Raw genomic sequence first — 27,228 nt, 5'->3', positions numbered from 1 at the left:
GGTAGGGACTACACGACATTCCTCCCGGGTTAGTGGCATCACCAACCCCAAAATTTACATAAACCCCACCTCCGGGAACACGATTTATAGATTATCATGACAGAATATGCTAATCAATGACTAGAATACAACTACACATAAGCTACATAAATTCATCAACTAACCATTCAGAACTGTCCTGTTGCATTCTACATATTGTCACTTCTTCTTGAGTCTCTCCATTATTGTCTGACTCCAGTTTGAACATAAACATTGACATTTTCAGTGCATGTCAGTGTGAGATTAAAAGGACACAAGCTGTTGTAGCTCCGCCCCCTGTGCTAGGAGCAGCAGCTCATTTGCATTTAAAGGAACAGTCACAAAAACGCTGTGTTTTTGCTCACCCTCAAAAAGTGACAATTTTAACATGCAATATAAAAATATCTGTGGGGTATTTTGAGCTAAAACTTCACATACACACTCTGGGGACATCAAAGACTTTTACCAATAATTGTTGGTATTATACCACCCCTTTAATAAGAAATAATACAATTTCGCTGTTCGTGACTTCTGCTGCAAACATAATGTTAAACAAGACTACACTTTAAAACCTTAACATGAATAACATTTCTTTAATCGTTTAACCATTTTGTAATATTTTGGTTTAAATGTTGCCGATACATATTATACGTTTCAGCACCTATCCAAACGTACAAAAAAGTATGTTTTGTGTCTTTGAAATTTACGTATTAATAGCTTATTAACAATGAGACCAGGCTGGTATATCCGTGTGAAATGGGTTCATATCCAAGAAAAATTAAGGACGGGACATGATTTTGTGAGTAACAGGTTGTCCCATCCAGTAAACGTCATCAGAGAAAAGAGATGTCACTATGTTGATTAAAGATTACAAGGGCACATGAATAATAATTAAAAAAAAGATGTGCATGGATAAATCATTTATAATAAATACTGAAATATTCCATAAAAAATTTCAATGGTCAATTTTGATTACGTTGACTTAACCAAATAAAATATATAAAAAGCATATAAAGCATCCATTTTTTTTCTGTCATCCTTTGGTTGCTACAGTATATGATCATGCTATCATTCGTTCAACTGCTATTAAACCACTCAAGCGTGATAAGATGCAAAAAAAAAGAACTTAAATCTGTAAGTGAATCTCTTGTCTGTGTGACAGACACACACATGACTTGTGCGCACAGAAAGCTGCTTCTAACAGCGCGCCGGCCGCATTGAGTTCTCTTTCACGCTTGAACGGACTAAAACTATGCCAATAATGTATGCTTATATATATGTGTATATTGATTACAAAATTTAACGAATTAATCACATTTTTCTGCAATCAGTCATGATTAATCGCACCTAACATTCAAGTTTTGAATATATTTTTATATTGTAATAATTTCACATTTAATCTCCAAATTGATCCTGTATACATATATGAAGTACATTTTAAATATTTGATATATCAGAAATATACAGAAATTGAATAAGGCTATCAAATAGCTATATTTCTGATTTGCAAGTTGGTTTAGGCATCTGCTCATTTATTAAATGTAAATGTGAGGTAAGCACATAAACCTGAAGGTCAAGTGTGTGGTTTTATACGAGAAACTCTTTTCAGGACTTACACACTTGTTTTACCTAACAAGCGCCTTAATGGTTCTAATCAGTCCCTTTGGTCCTCACTAAAAGGATGTGCTGACTGATGCAGGCCCTAAAAAATGGAAAGTTGAGTGACCTATTGTCAACAGATTTCGAGACAGCAAAACACTGCTGCTGGTGAATAGTGAGTAATTAAGAAAGATGAATGAGAAAGAGATAAGAGATAAAACCCTTGTCAATATCGGGTCGTGAAAGGGAGAAGATAAAAAGTCCCTGAGGGGTCTGTGAAGTGAATAGGGGTCGGGTCAGCATGTATGTAGGTACAATTAAACCTCAGCATACTGCGAGAGAATTGCCACAATGATGACATCGAAAGCTTCACGGCTCTCTCTCTCTCTCTCTTTGTCTCTCGCTCTGTTGCTATTTATAGACTCTCATCAGCACTGAATGGAAGGTAGGGTGGCTTCTTCCCTCCCAGTATTTTCTCTCCATGGCCACATATGAATAGTCTGTCACAATGTCCTTTTCTGCTCCTCACATTTTCTGTTACCTTGAAATTCAATTTTTAGAGGTCGAATGGCTGTCAGATGGCGTGGGTTGATGTAGTTAATGTGGGCTATAGTCAAACTATATCCTTAGGCAATCTTAACATGCATTACAATTTTCTCTTTACAGAAGAACATTACAATAATCATGTTTATTTAAGAAAAAAAACACTAAATTTTTATTCTGACAGAATTCTGATCCCCCTGGTCTAAACTGGGTAACAATTTAGAATAATGGTCCATTAATAAGCAAGGGATGCAGGGCAAATGAGTAGTAATAAATTAACACTTCAGCTAACTAATATGGAAATATTAGCTTAACTAATCAGTAATACGAGTATTATCAGTAATATCAAATTTAGGACTAAGATAGTTCCTTATTAGGTAATCATTAATTATGAGATTAGCCTTAATAACTACCGCAAAATACCGCAGACTTGAGCAATTAGGGATGCATTTCATGACCGTAAAAAACAAAACAAAAAGACAATTGCTGAGATTGCAATCTCAGACGTGTTATGTTGTGTTCAGTAATTCATTAGTAATACTTCATAGTTTTTCATAGTTACTTATAGTTCTTGATGATGCCAATCTATTTCAAGTAATTATTGATTTCCTAATGAGGACACCTTAGGACATCTTAGTCCTAAATTTGATATTACTTACTGATTATTTAATCTTGTTTCCACATTAATAGTAGTGTAAAAGGGATCCACTGGAGGCAAGTTGTAGAGAACCCAAGTGCAGTTTAGTCACACATAACTAGATCCAAGATCCAAGATCAAACATGAAACAAAAACATGGCATGGCACCTCAAAATGAAGACATGAACAAAGACTTACAAACAATGGTCTACTACAGGAAACCACACTTGACAAAGACACATGGAAAATATGAGGGCTTAAATACATAAAAGACTAATGACAAGAAAGGGACACCTGTGAACAATGAAACAATCAACCAATGACAACATGACACAGAAAAGGGAACACATGGCAGGATCACATGACTAACAGGGAAATCACATGACAAGACACAGAAACATGACAATAGGCTTGTTCAACTTGAACCGGCGCTGCACAGACCGATCGGTGAATGACATCAAAGTACCGCGAGAGCGAATCGACAATTTTTTAATTGCTCTCGCGGGACTTTGATGTCATAAACGAATCGGTCTGTGCAGCGCCGGTTCAAGTTGAACAAGCCTAATGACATGAAACCTGACCAAAACAAGACAAGATGTTACAAGTACTGTAGTAGCTGAAGTGTAGTACTACTCATTAGTCATGCAGGACTTCCTGCATAGTGAAGGACCATTATTCTAAAGTGTTATCAAAAACTGTTTCAACCTCTGATACATGAAACTCATTTTGTTGAATTAGTTTGTAGCGTGAGTTCATGCCAATCTTATTAGCCGAAGGCAGTCCGATGAGGTCACATGGAGCGCCCAAGCATACAAAAGGGTGCATGCATTACACATCATGAGCTTTTCTGTCCTCAGGAAGCCGCTTTGTTTATATGTGTGTGTGAAGATAAAAGCTCTGTTCTTGCTTGATTTTCTCTCGAGGGATAGAATCGAGTGTCTGAATGGAGTGCGTTTGGCTCCCAAATGAGTTGGATGCACTCATAGCGATGAATCTACAGTGGGGTTAGGGTTAGGAGTCTTTCAGTATAACTATTCTCGAGTGGAGGGGCTGTATGAGCAGTGATACGCGAGGTTGCCCCGGGTTGAGGAGTTGCTTGTGAGCTATCGCTCCCCTGACACTGCATCCACTTTAAAGGCTTCCACCTTGGGAGCTGAATTCACTCACTGTTATAGACGAAGGTTGGGCTGCCTGGCAGGAATGTCAATCTGTATGTATATGTCAATCTGAATGTGGACTATATCCATTCTCTCAACTGTCGCCCCCTCCCCAATCTATCAGATTGGGTATTAAAGCAGGGCAATGCTCCTTAGCAATATAAGGTTGAGCCTGAATAGGAAGTCTGTCGCCCTGCCCAGTTCATCGACTGGGAGTTGAAGTAGGGCTGAGCTCCCTAGCAGGGACTGAGGACAAGTAGAGCTTGACAATTAGATCGAGTATGGAAATGGAAACTTCTCCTCCCTCACTCCTCCTCACCAATTTGTTATATTGGGGTTTGAAGTAGGATTATGCTCCTTGTGAATGGGTTGATCCCCATCCCCAGGCTACTCGAAGGTTGGAACGGGGATTTAACAGAGCAGAATGGTGTATCACAGATATCGATCGCTGCTCTATTGCCTCTCCAGCTCCCTTTGGTACGCTACTCCCATAGGCTTGTGTTCAGGTCTGCTATAGATTAATTTCTGTGAGCAACTCCATATTTCATGGTAGAAGCCTGTACACGTATTATTATTTGTTTTACAATAATGACAGACTACATTAAAAGTGTTAAATAGTGTAATTATCAAACTAAGCATTTAACATTCTTGTGACCCAAAAGATTTGTTTACGCTCAAGCTTTAGTCATATAGAACAGTACTATAAATAGAGTTGAAACAGGCAGTGCAACTGAGCCTAAATTTTGTAATCAATTCCTCTATTGATCACTGTGCCTGCTTTCCATTGTTGATCCATTGGTCATTCACATGTAATGCGTTCCTATTTTCTCTGTCCCGGCATCCTAAAGGAAAATGAGAGTGTAAAAGCATGTGTAATGGACAGGACAGTACTACGTATGCATGTATAGATGGATTCGCCACAATTACAGTTTAGATGACACATAATTACCTTGTAATGAATCCCCCTTTCCCTCCTAATCAACAGCTGGGTCCTCATTCCACTTCATCAGGAAGCAGTGATCATCATATCCTCACATGCACACTGACACTTGATCACGGATGGGCAATCATTGCTCTCGTAGTCAGCTGTGTTTTATGTATATTAACCAGCAGGCTTTATGACCAAAGACACATAGTGTCCAGCACAAAAAAAGTACCATGACCTCAAATCAAAGTTTGTATGCAGAATAGTGAACACTGTTGATTGACTACACACCATGTTTCCAACTCAAAATACAGTACACTTGCAGCCTCTAGTGGCTTTATTCTGCAACTTAAAAAGCCTAGTTATTTCTCACCTTTATGAAAATAGACAAATAAATGTAATAACCTGAAGTACTACGATTGATATTTCCATACAAAAAATAACTAAGACACAAATTCGTAAGATGTCCTAAGATTACATAGTTAGGCCCCTAAATAATGCAACAGTTGCAGAGCCTTGCATCTGCTGTTTGGAGAAGCACAGGGAAAGAAGGACTAGACTGAATAAATGCAGAATGTCTGCATAAATAATACATGAAGACACAGAGAGCGTGCTTAACTTCTCACTGAGAGAATGCAGAATGTGCACTCGACAAAGAAACTTTCTGAGAAACTTCATGGCATGCGATTTTTGAAAGGAATGCAGCCGTTAAACATCTGGCTGAGAGAGAATGTGGTACAAGTATTCAAGTGGATTTGTGTCTGTCAGTTATATTTATCACATTATATTTTACTTGTTTTCTTAATATTTTTATATAGTTGTGCTATATTTATTCATTTCTTGACATATCTGAAAATCAAGAATAAATTTCCATTTTCTGTTGTTTAATGAATGAATGAAACCCTAGTCAGAATAACGACTTTAATTTGCATACAAATATTTAAATATCACAGAAAAGCATACTCGATGCGTTCATATTACATAGAGATTATGTAAGAATTGCACGGCGCTGGCATTGATGTCTTTATTTCATGAGGCTTCTTATCTCCTCAGCCGGAGACAGCAGCTGCTTCCTTCCTTCAAAGAGCAAAATACTTGCAGCCATGGCAGAGTTCAGGCTGTCCACACCGTGTAGCATGGGGATAAGTAATCTCCGTCCTCCAGTCCTCTCAGCCAATCGCAAAGCCTCCCGGCTCAGACCGTGCGTTTCTCCACCAATTATGAGGCATGTGTGCCTAGCAACCCAGTCAGTGTAATAATACTGAGTCTCAAGGGATTTGCGACTATCATAATCCTCAAAACCAGACAAATCGTCATCCTCATATTCCACCTTCCTTGGGTGCTGATGGCCTCTGACCCAACCGTAATCAGATGGCTTTTTTTGTTTTTTAGGGGTTACGGTATGGTCATCTTCTGTTATGGTGGAGCTGCAGTTGTCGGCTACGTGAATGGTTGCAGTTTTAGGAAGGTGACTTGGAATCTCGTTCCATGTTAGGCTTGGGATTATAGGGAGACAGAAATGTGCGCCCATGGCTGCCCTGAGAACTTTGGGCTCCCAAACATCCACACATCCTGAATTATAAACAAAAAATGTGTTGTTGTTTTAAAATAAAACATTATCACTGTAGAATACAATATATAAACATAGAAGGGTTGGCAGGGAGCATGAAGAATCATTTTCACACATGAATTGGCACCTCTGAGTCCAGACCTTAACCCCCTGGGGTCGGCAAACGCGCGGGCGCGTTTTGCTCGTTTTTTTTTACATAGCAGCAAAATAGACCTAAAATACTCAGTCAGTTTTGGTCATACAGCCTTAAGAAATATGAGAAAATAAGCTGTTAAATGTCTACTTTTTTATGTGTCCACTTACAATCGAAATAAAACATTGTGCTTTTGTAAAATAAAGAAAGTAAACAGGGAGTGCTTTATGCCTCTCCATCTCCGTGAACTTTTTTTCTGAAGCACGTTTCTAAATTTAAACAAATCTCAGCGAATACTATTCACTCAGACATGAGCTATATATCTCTATAATCATTTAAGTGTGTAGTTTTAAATTATCTAATTCAAAACTAAAACAAATATTCTCTGTTTATGTAATCTATATAACAAGAGCGAGAGATCAGCTGTGCTCATTATCTTTCTGCCACCTCATTACTCCGTTAATGTGACACGCCCATCGAGAGCGCGCGCTATTCAAACGCAGATTATCTGAAGCAACACATGCAAACCAGTCAACGCCCACAACAGCTGGACAACACGCTCGCTGTGAGGAATAATAATATCGTGATAATTCTGGAAATTTTACCTCAAACGTGCTGGAGTAGCCGAACAACGGATCCAGCTGCTGATCATCAGTAAGTGCTTTGTTCTAATCGCGATATGAAATGGTGTCTGTAAACCGCAAAAGACTGTTTAAATTTGAATCGCGTTTCTGTGTTTGAATGAATGCACGGCACATATGCATGTTGTTTACTACAGCTCGCGCGAGTTTCGCTTTTAGCAAACTGTCTATATTGCCTACTGAGATGAGTAAAAATCGACTGAATACGTTGAAATAAAATGTATTTGTATAAGCAACATATTAAACTGCAAATTAACATTTATGCCCTAATATATATTATAAAAGACCATATGTTACAGACGAAATATGAAAGACAAAATTTCGTTTTGGATAGATTATTTATAAAGCTTTTACTGCCACATCAAAACCTAATTTACAAGGTGCAAACAAAATCTTAAAAGGTCAATATAAGCCTTCTCTATAAATTATTTTTGTGTTTTATTAGTGACAAATTTGGGGAGAGGATAGCCTACATAATCCAAAACTTTCTGAAAATACGAATGAGAATTAACTGCACAATTACTAGAAATGTTTACCTTGGATATTATACAATTTGCAAGCATACAGTTTGTGGAAAAATACACTTTTTTTCAAGATGTTTCCAACTCTGAACCAATTCTGTAGTAATATATATGTATATATGTATATATATATATATATATATATATATATATATACCGGTATATATATGTATGTATGTATATATGTATGTATATATGTGTGTGTGTTGTCTTTGCATTTTTTCTTGTAGCCACAGTGACACCTAAGGCTCATTAGTATGCACTGCAGCATTAGCAGGTCTCCTTTGTCTCTCAGGTGTGAATGAGGACATTATTCATGACCTTGTTGGATCATTCACGCCCACCTGCATATTGCCTTTCCAAACAAAAAGTGTCTTACAAAATTTAAATCAATCTATTGTTTAATGTGAACGATTAGCCCGGATGATTTTCAGATCATTTTGAAGTAAATACTCTAGCCGACAAGATCCATTAGTCAAAAGTATTGTGGGAATATGTGAAGTTGGTCGTTTGTGGTCTTATATCAGACAATTTAAGTTTGAGTTTTTTGAATAACCACGCATAAATAATATTCTCTCAAAAATGCAAACATGTACATATATGTTGCTCACATATTATGATAGCCATGTTCGTGCTAAATAGAGTGTAATTACACCTTTGCCATTAATATGTTTATAAGCAACTGAAAAAAATACAAATATCAGGGCATTTCAAAACATCCCAAGGGCCCCAAAAACACCTTAGACTCCAGAGGGTTAAATTCATTGGAAGTAGGGGTGGGCGATATGGCAAAAATATCATATCACAATTTTTTTTTTCAGGATAATCACGATTCACGATTTTATCACAATTCTTAGTTGGTTTTACTATTTTGCAAGTGACTGAGCATTACAAAAAACAAAAGCCTTAAAAGGTAACAAAATATAAAACAAAAAAAAGAATGGCAGACAATTAGGCCGAAGTGGAGAAAATAAAAATAGGCTACACAACATAATATAAAAATTAAATAAACAGTGCTTTATTTTTCAGCTACAGTAGGTGTATTTAACCCAGTGGCATTCAGGAAATATTAAAATAAAACACCACATAGACATCACTGTATAAATTATACACTGATTCTTATTAAAGGCTATTATTAAAGTTCTTAGTTAAAGGCAGTGAGTGATTTCCTCTTTGTGTTTTGTTGTTTTATTAACATTAAAGGATTAGTTTTCCCCCAAAATCTAAATTGTCATTTACTCTCTCAATTTGTTTTTAAACCTGAATAAGTTTCTTTCTTCAGTTGAAAATAAAAGTTATTTTGAAGAATACCAAACAGTTGCTGGTCCCCAGTGACTTCTATAGCATATGTTTTCCAATGGAAGTCATTGGGGACCATGCATACAACTGTTTGGATAGCCACATACTTCAAAATATATTCTTTCTTTTTTTCAGCACAAGAAAGAAATGAATACAGGTTTGGAACAAACATTAGAGTGAGTAAATAATGACAGAATTTTCATTTTTGGGTGAACTATCCCTAAAATATATAAAATATATTAGGACAAGCGGCAGCATGTTTACTATTGGGGTACTGTCACTTTAAGACCGACGCAGAGTTTTTCAACGGCTCTGGGCGCATCTAATGAGATGGTCCTTATTGCAGAACACAATATCCAGGGGGCGGAGTTGGATCCAGATCCAACTCCTCCCACTATATACTTTAGTAATTTTGAATGTCTTGTTTCCCTCTAATGTTGGTGTTATTCTGCATGTGCTTACGATGGGATCCCAGTGTGCTTTTCCTTATGTGTTGCCTTCAAAGTTTTCCACTGTATTCAAAATATCTGTTTTACCTTGTGTGTTAATAAACTTTGTTCTTTCTTTCTTTCTTTCCCATTTCATTGTGCTGGTAAAGCATTTTGCATGTATTTATGTAAGTCAGATGCCCTTGTGAAGTCATTTATAAGTATTAAATTAGTGCCGCTATAATTTAGTCAGTCACATATTTTCTACTTTATTTTGAACTTGATATAATATTACTCAAATAAAGTTAGAAGTGCATACTTATTAATATGCTTTTAAGTATTTATTTAAAGTCAAAGTGCATGTAGACTACTAAGAGGGGTAAAGGATCAGCCAATCAAAGAATACGCTTCTTTTTAAGAGATATTTATTCTTGCATGTAACAAGGAACCCAAGGCTTTTCAAGGAAGGTGAAACGTAATAATTTGTTATAATGATATTTGAGTAAAATCAAACTTTTTAAAATCAAACAAAAAATTGAACAAATTACAGTGTTTGTAACTATTTGAAACGTTATTAAATGAAATCCGTTTTCAGCTAGTTTGTTTTTCCATCAAAAGAATAACTAACTCTAGTTACGAGTCAATGCGGAAACGATAGAGCAACAACACGAGTTTAAAGGTGTTTTAAAGGTATGACGTGTTGGAAATCTGTTGACCAATCGAAATGCAGAGATCCAACTCCGCCCCCTGGATTTGGATCCAACTCCACCCCCTGGATATCGTGTACTGCAATGAGGTGCAACTGCATCTAATGGACACATACCCTTTTTTTCTCTCAAATGTGTGCTTTCCCTTGAGACATTACCAACTGTGTTTATGTAAACCTTGTGTGTATTTGACAGTATTAGCGTATAAGACTTGAAAGATAACTAAGTCCAGTAACCAGGCGCTGTTTGACGTTTTAGTGTGTGTGCTTCGGGTGTAAGCGCTCAGAAAAGAGCATGTTAGTAAGAACAGCACAACAGCACGCGAATGAAATGTTTAACCGGCAAAGCTTTACTGCACAGGAAAATAATGAACTTATGAACTGCAGTGTCCCGTGAGTATAACTCTAATGCTGCATTAACATGATGTGTGAATGTATGTCGCGTTGTACAGTAGGCTATGTTGAGACAAAGGTGCCAAAACTGAACTGATAGAAGGCACTGCAGCACGATACTACGATACTTCTTCAAAAAGCAGATCGTGGGGGTATTTTAATCGTCCATGATCAAAAACCGTGATATCGCACACCCCTAATTGGAAGTCTTTGGGATGTGCTGGAGAACACTTTAAAGAGTGCCTGACTCTTGCACATAAATGTTGTGATGTTAATTCCATCAAGAAGTGCATAATATTTTGGTCAAGATCTTGTATTAACAATGCAAGAGTCCAGCACTCTGTAAAGTCTTCTCCAGCACATTCCAATGACTTTCAATGAATTTAAGGTCTGGACTCAGAGGTGCAGATTCATGTGTGAAAATTATTCTTTATGCTCCCTCCCAACCATTCATTCTTTCACAGTTTGAGCCTGATGAATCTTGACAATGTCATCCTGGAACATGGCCATGATGTTTAAGAAATTAAAAGCTACACACTCCCTGTTCCCAATATAACATGCTAGAAACATAATAATCACTGCAATAATAATCCAATCATTGACCCTTAAGCATTAGCCCATTTAATATAAATAAGAGTATGTATGCAAGTGTATATATGTGTGTGTGTATGTGTGTGTGTGTGTGTGTGTGTTTACTTTTTCTCTCTTTTTTAACATTTTTAGAATCTTTAGAATTAGAACTTTTGGTGTGAAAATGGAATAAAAGTTTTTCAAAACCATAAGAAAGCAACATGAACAAAGAGTACAGTCCTAAAACTTGTGTTTTAAAGTAGAATTTGAAAAGATTATTTTATTTGATTTATCATTGACACTTGTTTGTCATTGACCCTGATAAAACGAGTATGTTTATATACCGTTAGCTGATATTGTTCAAATAAAGGAATACTTTATGTTAACTGCCCATTAAAGGAATCACTCTAACTCTAATCCTTTAATTCTTTGGAAGAGAAAAGTTTCTTAACTTAAAAAAAAAATGCTTTGCTGGTACCTTTAGTCAGCAGTACAGTATGGCACCCTGCGGCAGCGGCGGAGCGTAGCACTGTGCCCAGGTTTCCTGGGTCCCTCATGTTGTCACAAATCAATGTCAGAGGCACAGGCTTGCCATACTTTTCTTGTGAGAATGTTAAATGGGAAGCCTCAGGCCGTTTGAATATGGCTGCAATTAGAGAATGTCACGTCACACATGGCTCCTGCAAAACATCCTTCAAATTAAGGTGCTGCAGTATAAGCAATACAATTTTTTATTGATAACAAAGTTACATCATCTTACCGATTATGTCTTGTGAGGTGTCAAGATCAGACCAGACTTTAGAATCTTCCATCCTTAGTTTCACAATGCTGGTACGTCTGAGTTTATCTGGGGGAAGCTCCCGCAGTGCATCCACAGAAGTGAAATAAACAGTTTGTGCTATAGCCCCTGCATCTAGAGCACTACTTACGAGACGCTTTCCCTCCAGAACGACTTTACCTTGCTGCTCACGAAGCTTCTTAGATCGAGCTATGTTGACCAACTTCCTGCATATGAAATGGAGATTAAATGCAACATTATTTGTAGTATATAAGGGGACTATAGCACTTACTGCACATGTGTTGCATAAAAACTAGTTACTACTAGTATTATTAGCAACTGGGTCTTTTTTAATTAAAGAATGTAGTATTGCATAAAAACAGGCACCAAAGATGGGGCTCCAAAGATGGGGTCAAACAAACAACAACGGCATTCACAAGATGCCAAATACAGATTCAAAGTACTTTACCATACTTTTTTTGTTTTTCATAACCTTAAAGCAGACAGTTGACGGCAGCCATTGACTTTTATAGTATTTTGTTTTCCTATATGGATCGAAGTCATTGGCTACCGTCAACTGATTACCAACATTCTTCGAAATATCTTATTTTGCATTCAACAGAAGAAAGAAATTCATAAAGGTTTGGAACAACATGAGGGTGAGAAAATTATGACAGAATTTACATTTTTAAGTGAACTATTCCTTAAAGTGGCTTCATTGTAAGAGCAAATTTGTTGTACTCAGCATTTATGAATAAAGAATTTGCCATTCAGAATGATAAAGTTAATAAAATTGCTAATACGTTTATCTTCATGCATATAACAACAAATTATTTATTTAATATTCAATGTTATCTTTAAATACTTTTTTGCAGAAAAAGTAAAAAAAAACATGTTACAAGAACAATTTAACATTTACAAAAAAGTGATATAAATTGATGTCTTCATTTAATGTGAAAATAGTTTTAATCATTGTTATATTTCTCAAAATTGTTGCTCATTTCTTTCTGTCTTAAACTTTAGCCAAAAACATAATTAGTGCACTTATTAATATTAATAAGTTAACATTAATATTAATGAGTAATCTCAGGCACTGGAAGTAACAAATGTCAATAAAGTATGATAAAGAGTATCACTCACGTCAAACATTTGTCGCCAGGCTGTGATTTCTCATACAGCAAACAATCAACTTCTCTGAAACGGGAGAATGTGGATTGAGCAGCGACATGGCCATGGCGGTCTTCTTTTTTTATTACCTTTTCCCGACGTAATTGTGAGAACTGAATTGAATGCGAGTTGTTGTCACTTTGGCTGACGTTTGTAGCAATCTCGGGTCGTTGAATGCTCGCTTTTTCAAGGTTTCTGAAAATGTTGTCTTTTAATGAATGTTCATTGGTTTGACTGACGATTTGTTTCGAATTTTCTATCGACTCATTCACTGAAATTAATCCAGATACAGATGTGCGTCTACGCACATATCGTTTGATATTTACGGCATTACATCGCAATGTCAAAGCTGGTTGAAATATTGGGTACAAGAATCTCATGCTTGCAATGCGCGTCGCCATTTTGACAACTGAACTTCCGGGATGCGCATTTACGGACGCTTAAAAGTCACGCATTTGTATTTGAACGACAAGCAGTATTTACCCAATTAATATTCACGAGCCATGCGTTAGCCATGGGAAGGGTAGTATTACCTATATTAATAAAAAATAGACTAGTTGGCAAAATTTCCTTTAATAAAATATTCAAAAATATCTTAGAAATGTTTTACTTCATGACATTGCCACAAAACTTTTCACTGATTCGATTCGATTTCAATTTATTGTTGTTAGCTCAGTGGAGAAACCTGAAAAATCCAAAGTTTCATAATTAAGATTATAAGATTATCAAATAAAGATTATTTAAAAAAAAAAAATGCTTTATTCATATCACAATGAAATATCAAGAGTGAATCAGTTAAAACAGCATTCTAGTGCCAGTTAATTACATTTTTGAGTAACAATATATAATTGTGAAAATGTAGTTATTTAATATTTCCTCTACGTATGTGAAAAGCCTCACCTGTGGTCTAAAGGGGCCACATATGGTTGATATTTGTAGAAGAATGATTTCAGCATTGCTTTTAGCATCATCGTTCATGCATTATGGGCAATTATGCAGCTACTGTTATCATCTGTTATTCTGAAGCATTTGACTTGTGTGTATGTGCATGTATTTGTGAACAAGAAAAACAGAGACAGAGAGAGAAGTTAAAGCTAAACTGTATCATGAGACAGTGTGACGCATGCTTATTATTTGTCAAAGTACCATAAAACTGCATATATGAATATCAATTATATGATCACTGATCTTTAGTTTTATCAAATATAATATGTGATGTATTGTATGTAAAACATTTTTGTAAAAATACAAACTGTATTGTCTTTTTTATTGAAGTACTGCTGGACTTTTCGTCATCAATAAATGTAAGACTAAAACCAATTCTAATCAAGAAATATCAGAAATAATCAGAAATAATGTTTAAAATATATTGAAATTGGTTCATATAGACAACATGTTTTCATAAACTCAGTCATACCAACTGTTCAGTCGCATACCAGCAACACTGAGAGATAATCCAATCCCTTGTCTTATGCAATCTGCTGAACAGATCAGTTGTCACAGGACATGTCAAACACGCCACATAAAAAGCATTATCATAACTGACAAAAATGCAAATACAATCATTCAGAACCATAGGTTATTATAGTGATCTAAGTTTTAAAACTGGGAAAAAAAATTTTTGTTAGGCCTATTTGAAATAAATGAAATGAAATAAAATAAAATATTAAAAAATATTTCAACTGTAGGCAACATTTTCATATAGTTTAACTTGATGTACCCTACTAAAATAACTAGAACTGAAATAAAAATGGTTGGCTTTTAAAAAAACAAGAACTAATAAAAATGTGAAAAATGCTAAAACTTTTCATATTTAAAAATAAAAATGAATTCAAAATAGTAATAAAATCTTTCTCAACTATACTAAAATAACAATGTCCAATACTCCAGAGCACAAAGAAATACATTTCAACATTTATCTTGAGTTTTTACTGCACAATGTGTAGGTATAACTGTAAATCAGCTCGTTAGGAAAGCAGCTAAACTGACTAGGGATGAATTCAGGTTGATTGGGACACTTTCCCCCAGTCATCTCAATAGCAAAAGTGTCCCAATCCTGTCAAAAAAGAGAGACATAAAAATATGCATTGCTGTGGCTCCCCAGAAACAAGATAAAAAAGATAAACCAGTTTATACGTGAATGCAATAACAACACAGTCAAATAACTGTAAATTAAATAGAAGCATTATCCTATATTGTTGAATGTTTAATAGCGTCATGTTTCATCACTGGGTGTAACTAGGCGTCAATAATTCAGCCCGGACAGCTCCTGATACTATTTTGAGATTGCGCTCGAGTGGGCGTGGCCTAAAAACTCAGCAAAAAATATGATTGGGTGACAGCAACGTGGGAGGATGCGCAGTATTCGTCGACTCTATCGGAGATTATCTTGTTTTTGTCGCCATATCTGTCAGACCCATAGCGCTTTGATGGAAAATGAGTTCGACTTCATAGTTCCGTGTAAGACACAATGTAAAAAGCCATTGCCCTGTCCATAATTAAGCGATTAGAACAGTAATGCACATAGGTAGTGCTGTCACTCACTGTCACTGAAACTACAGGCGACAACATGGATGAACACTGTAGATTCAACTAATGTTTCACGCAGAGCGACAAATGTGATGGGTGCCGATGCTAGCAAAAACAGCAAGGTTAGTCTTTATATTATTTCTTCTTATGAATGATGGAAAAAAGTTACTTTGCAGGAAGAAACCATGTGTCCAGGATGGCTGTTCACTGTGCATGTGTTAGGCTACTTTTCTTTGATCTCCAGTTGTAAAAGTATAGCAGTGCGCACGTTTATTTTAAAAGCCAAATTTAATAAATAAACATTATACTGACAAGTATGTCATATAAAAGTATATGTAAAGTTATTTTATATACAACTAAAGCTGCAGAACATTCTTTTTTATTGACAAGCATGGCATTACAGTGATTTTAAAACATTGATTTACCTAATGACCAATAAATTGTGACCATGTACTGTATGAACTGTTTTCTGAATGCACAATAATTCCATGAGTCATTTCACATCTGTGTGGATTTAAACTGAAAACAAAGCCAAAGGACAAGCTGTGGCATTGGAGTATGACTAACATCCTTTAATTAATATGAATATTACAGTGATTCATTTACCATAGGCACTTTTGAATTTACACACACACACACACACACGCACAGATTTAATGCATGCAATATTTGATTATTTATTTCAAACTAACTACCGGTATACACATTTGTTTGTCTTTGTTGTTCATCATTACAACTAACACGGTCACCGTCAATGATGCAGTAATGACACAATTGAACAATCCTACGCTAGCCCTACCCCTAAACGTACCCGTCACAGAAAACATTCAGCATTTTTTTTATTAAAAAAACAGTATAGTTTAGTATGAATTTTAAGCCAATCTGGTTTACAAGGACACATGAAGTGTCCTCATAAACAACCTTTATGTTGTAGGCTAATACCCATGTCATTATACACATTTGTGCCTTTATTAACCACATATGCCAGATCACACAAAACACAGTAAAAATCATTTTAACACTTGTTAATTGAAAATGTAAGAAATGTTCCCATTTTTATTCATCCATAATTGACGGGTGTTGGGACATGAAAAAAAACCAATTAATTTTAACCATGAAATATGTATTTTTTTCCTGTAAATTATGTTGTTTATAACCCATTATTTTCTCTTAGTACGTTTTTTGTTGTTATTTAAAATTAAAGATGGTGATCTATAATGACTGCTGGGATTGCAAAGTGTCCATACAGAAACACCCATGAGCATGTTGAAAAATAGGTCATTTCTGGAATATGAGTAACCATGTAATGATTATTTAATGACATTCATTCACAGCAGTACACAGGGTCGGAGGAGCAATCACAAATATCCAGATGGAGGGGATTTCTCTCAGCTGTGGGTATTTCTCTCCCAGCTGGGCTCTGCAGAATCAACCCATTACCAATCGGATCACATAGAATGATTTGTGACAAGGAGCCATCCATTCCTGAGCACCTGGTCTCCTCATTGCCGGGCCCTGAGAGACTCCGAATGGAATGGAGTTTTCCAAGCTTTATCAACATGTTTCTGCCTGAATTCCCCCACCGCAATGTCCCAGGACATGAACATTTTCAGGTGAGAGATGCCAAGGGCAAAAGGTGAAAATAAGCTCACTCAGTCATTTGTCAACAGTTTATTATTTATTTGATATGTTTTTCACAGTATTTTATCATATCGTCCTACTCCTAGGTGCTGGGTTACATAGCGAAAGGATCTTTTGGTCCCATTTTAAAGGTCAAGGATAAGTCGAAGCAAAAGACCTACGCAGTTAAGGTAAAAACGTTGTCTATAAGCCAATCAAACGTTTGTGCACACCTACTCATTGTTTCTAATTACTATTTTACACATTTAAAACTACCGGTAATAAATATAACAGACAGTTGCACAAAAAATGTCAAACAAATCAAAACTCTCTTATATTTGAGATTATTTCCAGTTGCCAACCTTTAGGTTTAATATAATGTAAAAACATAGCAATGAGGGGGTAACATCGCTGGTTTTTAGGGATGTGAAACGATTAATCGTGATTAAACGCATCCAAAATAAAAGTTTGTGTTTACATAATATATGTGTGTGTACTGTGCATAATTATTTAGTATACATAAATACACACACATGCAAGTATATATTTAAGAATTTATTTTTATTTATATATAAAATATTTATATTTATACACAATACAAATTATATATATAAATATATACAGTATATATAAGCAAATAGTTCTTAAATATATACATGCATGTGTGTGTATTTATATAATTATGCACAGTACACACATATATTATGTAAACACAAACTTTTATTTTGGATGCGATTAATCACGATTAATCGTTTCACAGCCCTACTGGTTTTGAAGTAATTAAACTCACAGCTTTGTTGTTAATAGAGAGAAACGCTGAACAGACGCAGGTAATTCGCACAAGCATCATCACTCTCTCTCTCCTCTCTCTCTTGATAATAAATTCAAATAAATGCTATAATTCATTCATTCAAATAAATGTTATCTTACGCACTACTCCGGTCAAATATTGCACTGCAAACATCAATAACAGCATTAAGTCGTCAATGCTGGCTAATGACCATGGTATAATCGGGATAATCCACGGCTAGCTGTGCATTAAACGATTTACCGTGTTGTTCCGAATATAAGACAATATATTTTTCGTAGAAATACATCTGAAAAAAGGGCTTGTCTTATATTCAAGGTCTAGACTTTTACATGTCAATTATACACCCGCAATAATAGGTGGCGCCAAATGCGCGTAAAACGAGTGTGTCAGAGTGTAATGTTAGAAGATTGCGAGTGCAAAAAGACAAAGAAAAGAAAAGCTTACGGTCTTAGAGCCGCGTGACTATCATGTTTGCGTGCCTCACTCAAGAGACCAAACTTCCCCCGTACGCGATTTTAAAATGTAAGACGGTACCTAGATTTCAACTACAATAAGATGTCACTTCTACTGTTAATGAAACTTTGGTAGGCTACATGCTTTTCACTATGAGATGGATATAGCCTACTTGTTATATAATTTAGATGGGCTACAGGTTATTTTTATGGTATGCCAAAAAGTGCTTATTTTTAAACGTGATTGTTGGTACATTTGACCAATAGGCTATTTAACATATTTTACGCTCAACGGCTGTCCGAATTCGCTCACTCGTTTTCATTCGCTCCAAGTGAACAGTATTAGTGGACTAACGTAGGGAATAATGAATGAGGGTTTAGGGGGCGATTTCGGATTTATCAAGAGCAACGACTACTTACTTTGATACTCACCTTGTGAAGGCTTACCTGTTTCAACATAGCAATCCCAGTGTCTTCTACAAGTGAACTAAAAGTGAAATCCCCATTACTACCTCCAAGATTCCCAGCTCCTCAGCTCCTCAGCCAGCCTGCAACAGATAAAGCCTAATTCGTACGGGATTAGTTTAGCATGGAGAGGTGTGGGAAAGTAATTATTACCAGAGCTTCTCAGTGATTTTAGTTCCGTCCGAATGTGCCATCTCAGTAATCATTATGGACAATGTCAGTAAAGATTACGGCGACTTCTACCTTCTGTAAAAAGGAAAAATTACCTCAGATAATACCACTTAACCCGCTGTAAATACGGACGTAAATATTCCGCCATTTCCTGTTTAGAAGTACTTTTCCGTGGTTTTTCAAGTATGGAGGTGCTTGAAAAAGCATTCAGATGTGTTCTAGGCGGTGGGACATCAAGTCTGTGGCAAAATTCAAGTGTTTTCCACACACCATTCAGATAAAAAAGAAGGTTGAAAGCACTTGTCAGAGGCACTAAACTTATTTTAGCTTTAGGTAAGTGCCTATTGCCAACAGACCCCAATTAGAATTTAATAAATGTAATTAATAAATCGTTCAATCAGACCTTACTGTTATATATAGGTTATGCATATTATATCAGGAAGTTGACGGCGGTGCGTAAATCGAGTCACCCTAAAACGCTAGTTTTACTGAGATGTTTTATCCTGGGCAAATTAGCCAATTCTATTACAGACGTCCTGTGGAAAGATTACATTACTCCATCTACCCTTGTAAAACTAATCCAGTCCGAATAGGCTTAATAAACCCAAATTATGCTGTCTACCATTGCTTCAAACTGCTAAAGTCAATACTCACCTGTTCTCCGTTGTTCCTGCTGGATTTCAATAAACGCTCCCGTTGTGTTCATATTCCATCTCTGTATCCCTGACACTTATGCTCATCAAGGCAGCATTTATTTGATTTAAAAAAAACAGTAATACTGTAACATATATTATTAACATTTTAAACTTTTTATTTATTTGAATGTAAATTGTAATTGAAAATGTAAATTTAAAAAATGAATTTATGTGATACAAAGCTGTATTTTCAGCATCATTACTCCTGTCTTCAGTGCAACATGATCCTTGAGAAATCATTCTTATATGCTGTAATTTCATTAACATGATTTTTATTGATGTTGAAAACATAATTTTTGCTGCTTAAATATTTTTGGCAGAAACCATACTACATTTTTCAGGGTTCTTTGATGAATAGGAAGTTCTAAAGAACAGCATTCATTTAAAATAGAAATACTGTCAGTGTCACTTCTGACCAAATTAATTTGTCCTTGTGGGATAAGAGTATACATTCATTTATATATATATAAATAAATAAATAAATAAAAATGTACTGACCCCACACTTGTCACCAGTAATGTATATGAACTGGGCCTCATCTTCATGAGATAGAATAAACAGCCTGTCATAGTAACACAGTAATGATGATTTGCCATTTGTGATATATTTTGTCTAATGTAGGTTATTCCAAAATCTGAGATTTTGCGCTTGGGAGTTTTGGAGCAGTCAAAGGAGGAAGTAATAGTCCAGGTGAGCCCACATCCTCACTTTTCAATGATGTCCAAATATTGTCCTATCCTAACAAAACATACATCAATGGACAGCTTATTTAAAAGATATACATTTACCCATGTGACTTGTTTTGTGGTCCAGGGTCACAAATGGTCTGTGTCATCTTTTACAGGCACTGACTTCTAGCTTATGTCACAAGTACTATGGCGATTGAGGTGGTGTGTGTTTTAGTAATAAATGCACATTCACTGAAAGAGAGCTAGGATGAATATTAGCAGGTCTCTTTATCACCCTGGTAAATGAAGAGGTCGAGTTCAAAACCCACGGAGGTTTGTGACTCACTGTGCCTGTGCTCTTGTTGTCAAACTGTTACCTTGCAGCGTCAGGTCCGCCACCCTTTTGTCCACGACCTGCAGGACTGCTGGCAGACCCAGCGACACATCTACATTAGTGAGTGAATCAGAACACACCCCTGCCCCAACTCTCCTCCTGCCTTTCCCCCCTCTAAATCAGTCTTCCCTCACACAAAGTGCCATGTGGATCGAAAATCTGCCCGGAGCTCTCGCAAACTATCATTCCACTTCAAATCTGTGAGCAACTGTGAAGAGGACATGTAATCTGAAATGATACACTACTTTTCAAAGTTTGGGGTCCGTGAGAGTACAAAAGTAATATTTTTAATGTATTCCTGTGTCACATGATCCTTCAGAAATCATTCTAATAGGCTGATTCAGAACAGCTCAGAATATAACGTCATGTGTTGTCATCTTGAGATAGAGGATATCCCAAGTTTATGGCCCGCCCAACTTGGGATCTTGGGTATCAAAATTATCCTCGATCTTTCCAGTGGTAAAAACTAATTGAGATGGCATTCATGTCCAATTTTTATCTAGGAAAATCGTATTTACGATAAATCCCGTGTAGCACGTGAAGGCAGCATTAGTAACACTCCTATGTTTTAGGACACCTCAATCCAAACCTCAAGTCCTTTTTTTTCCCAGTGATTTGTGAGAGTGAATTTCCTTCTTCTACTTTGATGTTCACTCCTTGAATGCTTTCTCCTGGCTAAAGCTACGACGAACGTGCCACTTCCTTACCAACACTTGATTACCACCTGATTCCTTCATTCACAGCCTGCACTGTTTTGAATCTTTATTCAGTCTAGATCACTATTGGGATTTGTTTAAATCACCGGGATCTTAAAACTCAATATCCTATTTAATAACACAGATGCCCGGTTTCACAGACGAGGCTGAAAGGCCCACTGAAGTGCAGCATTATTCAATGTGTTGATGTAATTTAAACTGAAACAGGAAGACAGGGCGGGACATATCCAAACAGCTCCGACCTTTTTTTAAAATAGCCAATAGCGTTTAGTTTAGACAGCTGAGCTCGGTAAAGCTGCAGTTTCCTCCTAATCTCTGACCGTTTCTCCCCCATGTTGCTTTAAAATATAGCATGCTGTGCAGAATTCAAATGTGTCTGATATGTTTGTGGTCTGTGCCGACTCGATCATATGATCCACTCTTTGTATCGTGTCTCTGGACTGTGTGTGCGCTGTGGCGGTTCACGTGACACTAACGTGAAACCACGCTTCATTCGCTCCAGTGTAAAGCATATTTACACTCTCTAAATCATTCCCTATCCCTTATATAGTGCACTATGTGCCATTCACCATGTAGAAAATAGTAAATGTGTGAACAAATGACCGATTTTAACTAAAAGCAACTTGCATTGACATATCTTCAACTATGTCGCCATTGTTTTATCTCAAGTAAACACCAGTAATGCTTTTTTTTAAGTAAAGCTACTTAAATGTCCTAATTGAACTAAGGCCTATTCCTAGCTTAATCTAAGCCTTGTCTGTGAAACCAGGCCAGAATGTTCTGTACTTCATCTAAACCATGATGGTTTACCAGTCAGTGGTCTGGGTGAGGGCATAACTGTTAGAAAACAGATGGTATTGACTGATGTATTATGAATCTGGTCATCTCCCAAAGTGACAGATGTTTTCTCTGGGTTCACTTGCCCTTTCCATGTATCAGTCGGATGTTTGTGTTCATGTTTATCTCTATTTGGGATTTGCACATTCAGGCACTGTTCATGTGATTTGATTCTGCTTATTCCCTCTCTAGTGTGTGATTACTGCAGCACAGGAGACTTGTACACATACTGGGTGATGATTGGTCAGTTCAGAGAGGATGTGGTCAAAGTGTTTGCTGCTGAATTGGGTTCTGCTTTAGGTAAGCAATCTTGGATGCTTAGTGTCATGATCCTTCAGAAATCATTCTAATATGCTGAGGTGGTGCTCAAGAAACAATTTTTAATTTTCTCAATGTTGAAAGCAGGTGTGCTGGTTAATATTTTTGTAGAAATCGTTATACTTTTTTTCAGGGTTATTTAAAAGAAATCTTTCGTAACCTTATACATGTCTTAACTGTTACTTTTAATCATTTTAATGTGCCCTTGCTGAATAAAAATATTAATAGAAAGATAAAAAAGGAAAAAAAGAAATCTTACTGACCAAGCTTTTGGAAGGTGGTGTATTACAGGGTTTCTGCAGGTCTAAAGGCGATCACTATAAAGATATACCGTAGTTAGATAAAATCATTCTAAATGTAAAAGAATAGCAGAGTCCACACCACAACTATAAAGATAATGAATAAAAAAAAAAACGGATATCTGTTGAAAGTTGTATTTTAAAACAGTGAAGTATTGCTCATTGTGTTTTTCGCTAGACAGTTACATGTGGATAACATATTGACCTATTGTCTTCCCTTCAATTTATTCCTTACATTTTCTTTACTTGATCGTGAAAGGTTCTTTAAAAAGTCTTAAATTTACCTTCCTAAAACATGCAGAACCCCTGCATTACAGACATTTTAAGGAAACACTTTAGTTTAGGGTCCAAATCTCACTATTAACTAGTTGCTTTTTAGCATGCATTTTATTAGGATATTGGCTGTTTATTGGTACTTATAAATCACATTATTAATGCCTTATTCTGCATGACCATATTCCACATGCTACCTTACTAACTATTAATGAGCAATAATTGGGAGTTCATTGAGGCAAATGTCATAGTTAATAGTTAGTTAATAGTGAGAATCGGACCCTAATCTAAAGTCTGACCAAATTTATATATTATATAATGCAATTTATTGATAAATACAATTTTTGTTCAAGTACAGTATTTATGAATGCTTATCACAATAATCACGTTGTATCATCTCTGTTTATAGGGTTCCTTCATGACTGTGCAATCATCCACCGGGATGTGAAGGTATACACTGTTTTATATAATGATGTAATGATAATAAATATGATCCCTAAAATATCAGAAGAATGTCTTAAAAACATTCACTATTGTATTTTTAACAGATGGAAAATGTCCTTCTAACAGATCAGGGTAAGGCAGCCGGTGTTGTGTAGTCACTCCAGCAGGGGGCAGTGTGTGTCCACTTTTTTCATGTAAACATGGAATCTTCCAGAACATCCAGGCTTCACTCTTTCCGAATAGGCCTAGAGTATTTACACAAATATGACGTCGTGGTAGCAATACAATATTAACAAATAATCAAATTCACTACATTATTTCAATTATTTCAATATTTGTTTGTTAAAATGCTGAAGTGAAATATGACATTAAAGCTTATAAAATTAAAATGTCATCAAATAAACATCTAATCATAAATATATAATATGATATTGATAATAATAATGAATAGTTTTCTACAACAATAATATTGAAACCTTATAACCTATAATATTCAATTATCAATGATAAACGTCTGTCTTATTACAGGCCACCTACGACTGGCTGACTTTGGTTTGTCCCGGCGTCTTGAGCGTGGAGGGAGGGCATTCACTATTTGTGGAACAATTCAATACATGGGTAAATCTATTACAAATCAAGAAATGAAAACAAATAAAGAATTACTTTGAATTATATATTGAATAATGTACATAAATGGCATGCCAAACGAGTCATTAAATGATATTTACGGCTGAGCAAATGAAAGGATGTTTATGTCTAGCTGTGTGTGGAATGTAAGCTAGATTCTCATGAAATCTGTCTCTTCAGCTCCTGAAGTCCTTAGCGGTGGTCCCTACAACCACACTGCCGATTGGTGGTCTCTCGGCATCCTCCTCTTCGCACTGGCCACTGGAAAGGTGAGGACAAATGCACATATATTTGCATATATTGTGTTTTTTTTTTGCTCATTGTGGGGGTAATGACACGTTTGCGTGTGTGTGTGGTGTCTTTTCTGCCAAGTCATTCTTAACTCCCCCTCCCTCCTCAGTTTCCAGTGTCCCCAGAACCGGATCACTGTTGCATGCTGAGGAGGGTACGCAGCTTCCCTTATGAGATGCCAAAAAACTTCTCTCCTCCCTTTGCTCTGCTGCTTACAGAGGTGAGACCTGGATACCTGATGGGGAGCTTTATTCGCCAAAATGTTTAAAGTAGTATCAATTTTGTCTCTGAAATTCCCTAAAAATAGACACAAATGAGACCATTAAAAAATATTTTTCAAAAAATCCCTTTATAAAATGGATTGCCTAGATTATTTGGGTCATTTAATTCAGATCATTTTAGGAGAGTTCATACTGAAAGCTGTGGTTTTTGATTACGATTCTGAACAGTTTTACACACATTTTATTTCAGTGTACTAATAACCTTTTCTCAGGAGATACAGCTGAGAAGCAGGAAAGTCTATTTGCTCTCTATTTAAGCTCAATATATCTTATTATTGATTCTTTACTGTGAGGACCTTTAAAAACTTAAGGCAGAGCACTAATTCCTGGTGTTGATATGTCACTTTTTAACAAATCGCAAGTCACCTACAAGTAATAACTGCATTACTTCAATCTTTTAAACCCAATTTTTCTCCCCTCAGCTTCTTTGTAAGACTCCAGTACGTCGCCTTCGGACACTCGAACGCTTCAAACGCCAAACATTTTTCCACGGCACGCCATTTGATTCCCATCTGCTCCAAAAGACCCCCATGGAGCTGATCGTGGAGCTGAAGAACCGGCCGGACCGGCCTGCCAAATCCCGTCGAGGCCTGACCCTGGAGCCCTTCGCAAACTTTGACTGCGACTTTCTCTTAACCTCACCCTGCACACCCACGGTCCCAGACCTTTCCCCAACTCTGGCCAACATGGAGCGGGTAGAAGCGCTCATGCAAATCCACGTACCTCAGGACGATGCTTCCCAAAGAGAAGTGTTTGTTTAACTTCTTTTAAATTATACACTTGCCAGGTTTGGTTTGATTAAAATGAAAGCGGGTGCGATTGCTCTGTTAGTGCGGTTCATTTGCGTAAGTGTGAACGCTGCCATCCGAACCCTGGTATGCACCAAAAAGCAGAATCAGACCCCTGAAAAGATCTCGATCCACTTCCAAACGGACAAAATATGAATGCAACATGGACCAAAGACATTTAAATGAACCAAAAACGGGACATGATGTCACAAGATGCAACCCTAAAAAGAGGTATTGTTTTGGATGTTCTGTAAGTTCTGTCACAAAATATGTCATAAAATCCATTTATTGTTTGTTTTGTATCTTTAGATTCGGTGTGAAAATAGTGTGAACGCTAAGCAAACCAGGACTAAATGTTTCATTTTCTTTTTTGGTTTTCTCATCAAAAGAACCAAGAGAACCGAACTACAAGTGTGCGTGCGAGGGAAAGTTCAAACCTTAATTGTAGGTTATTCTTCCGTGAAGGAATATGGTTAAGTGTATTTCATTTTTATTGAGACACCCTAGCTCTTATATTGAATTCCATAACTTTTGTTGAGACATTTAGTGAAATGTGGTTCATAGTTCCTCATATCCTTTGACGTTATTTGACTATGTTGTCCTTATTAATAGGCCAGCACTGCATTTCCTTTCAACAAACATACCATAAATCCAGTTCTTCCCGGTTTTATGTTTTGAAAGCTGTGCAAACCCTCAGGGATATACTTTAATGCTCAAGGGACCAAATCATCACTCATTTCGTAATTACTAAACCTAAGCCTCGTGAAAAAGCATAGTTTATAGAAAAATAGTAAAATCCCAAAAGTGGACATCTATACTTTTATATGAAATAATATGCTTAGCACTGTTCATTGTATTTGCATAATGCACTTGGGACTGAATGGGAAAGGAACTGTGGTTCTGTTGTTATACTGATTTTCCTATTGGCTTTATTGATCCTATTGTTGTTTTAACCAATGCTTTGGGCCTGGTTGGATCAATGCCCATGTATGCATGAATAACCTTGTCTTCCTGGGATGACAGTTGTGTTACGCCCAGAATGCCTGACTCCAGTGATCCTTTATTAAATACTAAGCAAAGAAAAGGGGAAAAAATTTAGTAAAATGTTTATCTTTTTTTTTCATTCAATATTGTAATTGATGCTGTATCTGGTCATTTTTGAAGCTCCGCCCAGCAGGGACACATTACTGTAGTTTCGGATAGTGCTATCATTGAGCTACAATAAGATATTCATCAACATTTTTTTCCATACTAGATAAAAGAAGCCTTTTTAAAATATAACCAATCATTAATTGGTTTATCTAATACCTATATTGCATATATAATTAATAGACAAATGTTCTGTAAGAAAAAAGAGATGTTGTATGCAATTGTTCTCATTTTCTTTCTTTCATTCGTTCTTTTACATTGACTAACTAGCTATTTATTCTGACATTTTTACTTTTACTTTTTAAAAAGCCTACG

The 27,228-nt window shown here is 36.3% G+C and overlaps 2 protein-coding genes across 2 annotated transcripts; one reads left to right on the top strand and one right to left on the bottom strand.

Moving 5' to 3' along the window:
• Positions 1–5,786: 5,786 nt before the first annotated feature.
• Positions 5,787–13,599, bottom strand: mrm3b (mitochondrial rRNA methyltransferase 3b). Its single transcript, XM_079585846.1, has 4 exons — positions 13,059–13,599; positions 11,901–12,145; positions 11,619–11,786; positions 5,787–6,451 (listed from the first exon to the last, which is right to left on the bottom strand). The coding sequence occupies exons 1-4, from the start codon at positions 13,484–13,486 to the stop codon at positions 5,904–5,906; spliced, it is 1,389 nt and encodes a 462-aa protein (XP_079441972.1). The 5' UTR covers positions 13,487–13,599; the 3' UTR covers positions 5,787–5,903.
• Positions 13,600–15,445: 1,846 nt separating this feature from the next.
• On the top strand, positions 15,446–26,852 carry rskrb (ribosomal protein S6 kinase related b). The gene is made up of 12 exons (XM_079585732.1): positions 15,446–15,736; positions 16,949–17,227; positions 17,342–17,425; positions 20,450–20,518; positions 20,881–20,950; positions 22,636–22,743; positions 23,743–23,783; positions 23,882–23,909; positions 24,306–24,395; positions 24,585–24,673; positions 24,805–24,915; positions 25,399–26,852. Exons 1-12 carry the CDS (start codon positions 15,659–15,661, stop codon positions 25,735–25,737), a joined length of 1,386 nt encoding a protein of 461 aa, XP_079441858.1. The 5' UTR covers positions 15,446–15,658; the 3' UTR covers positions 25,738–26,852.
• The last annotated feature ends 376 nt before the right edge of the window (positions 26,853–27,228 follow it).

The sequence above is a fragment of the Phoxinus phoxinus genome (genome assembly GCF_949152265.1).
Source record: "Phoxinus phoxinus genome assembly, chromosome: 17".
Taxonomy (NCBI): Eukaryota; Metazoa; Chordata; class Actinopteri; order Cypriniformes; family Leuciscidae; genus Phoxinus; species Phoxinus phoxinus.
Note: the sequence above shows the minus strand (reverse complement) of the source record. Positions and strands in the feature narration are given on the sequence as shown.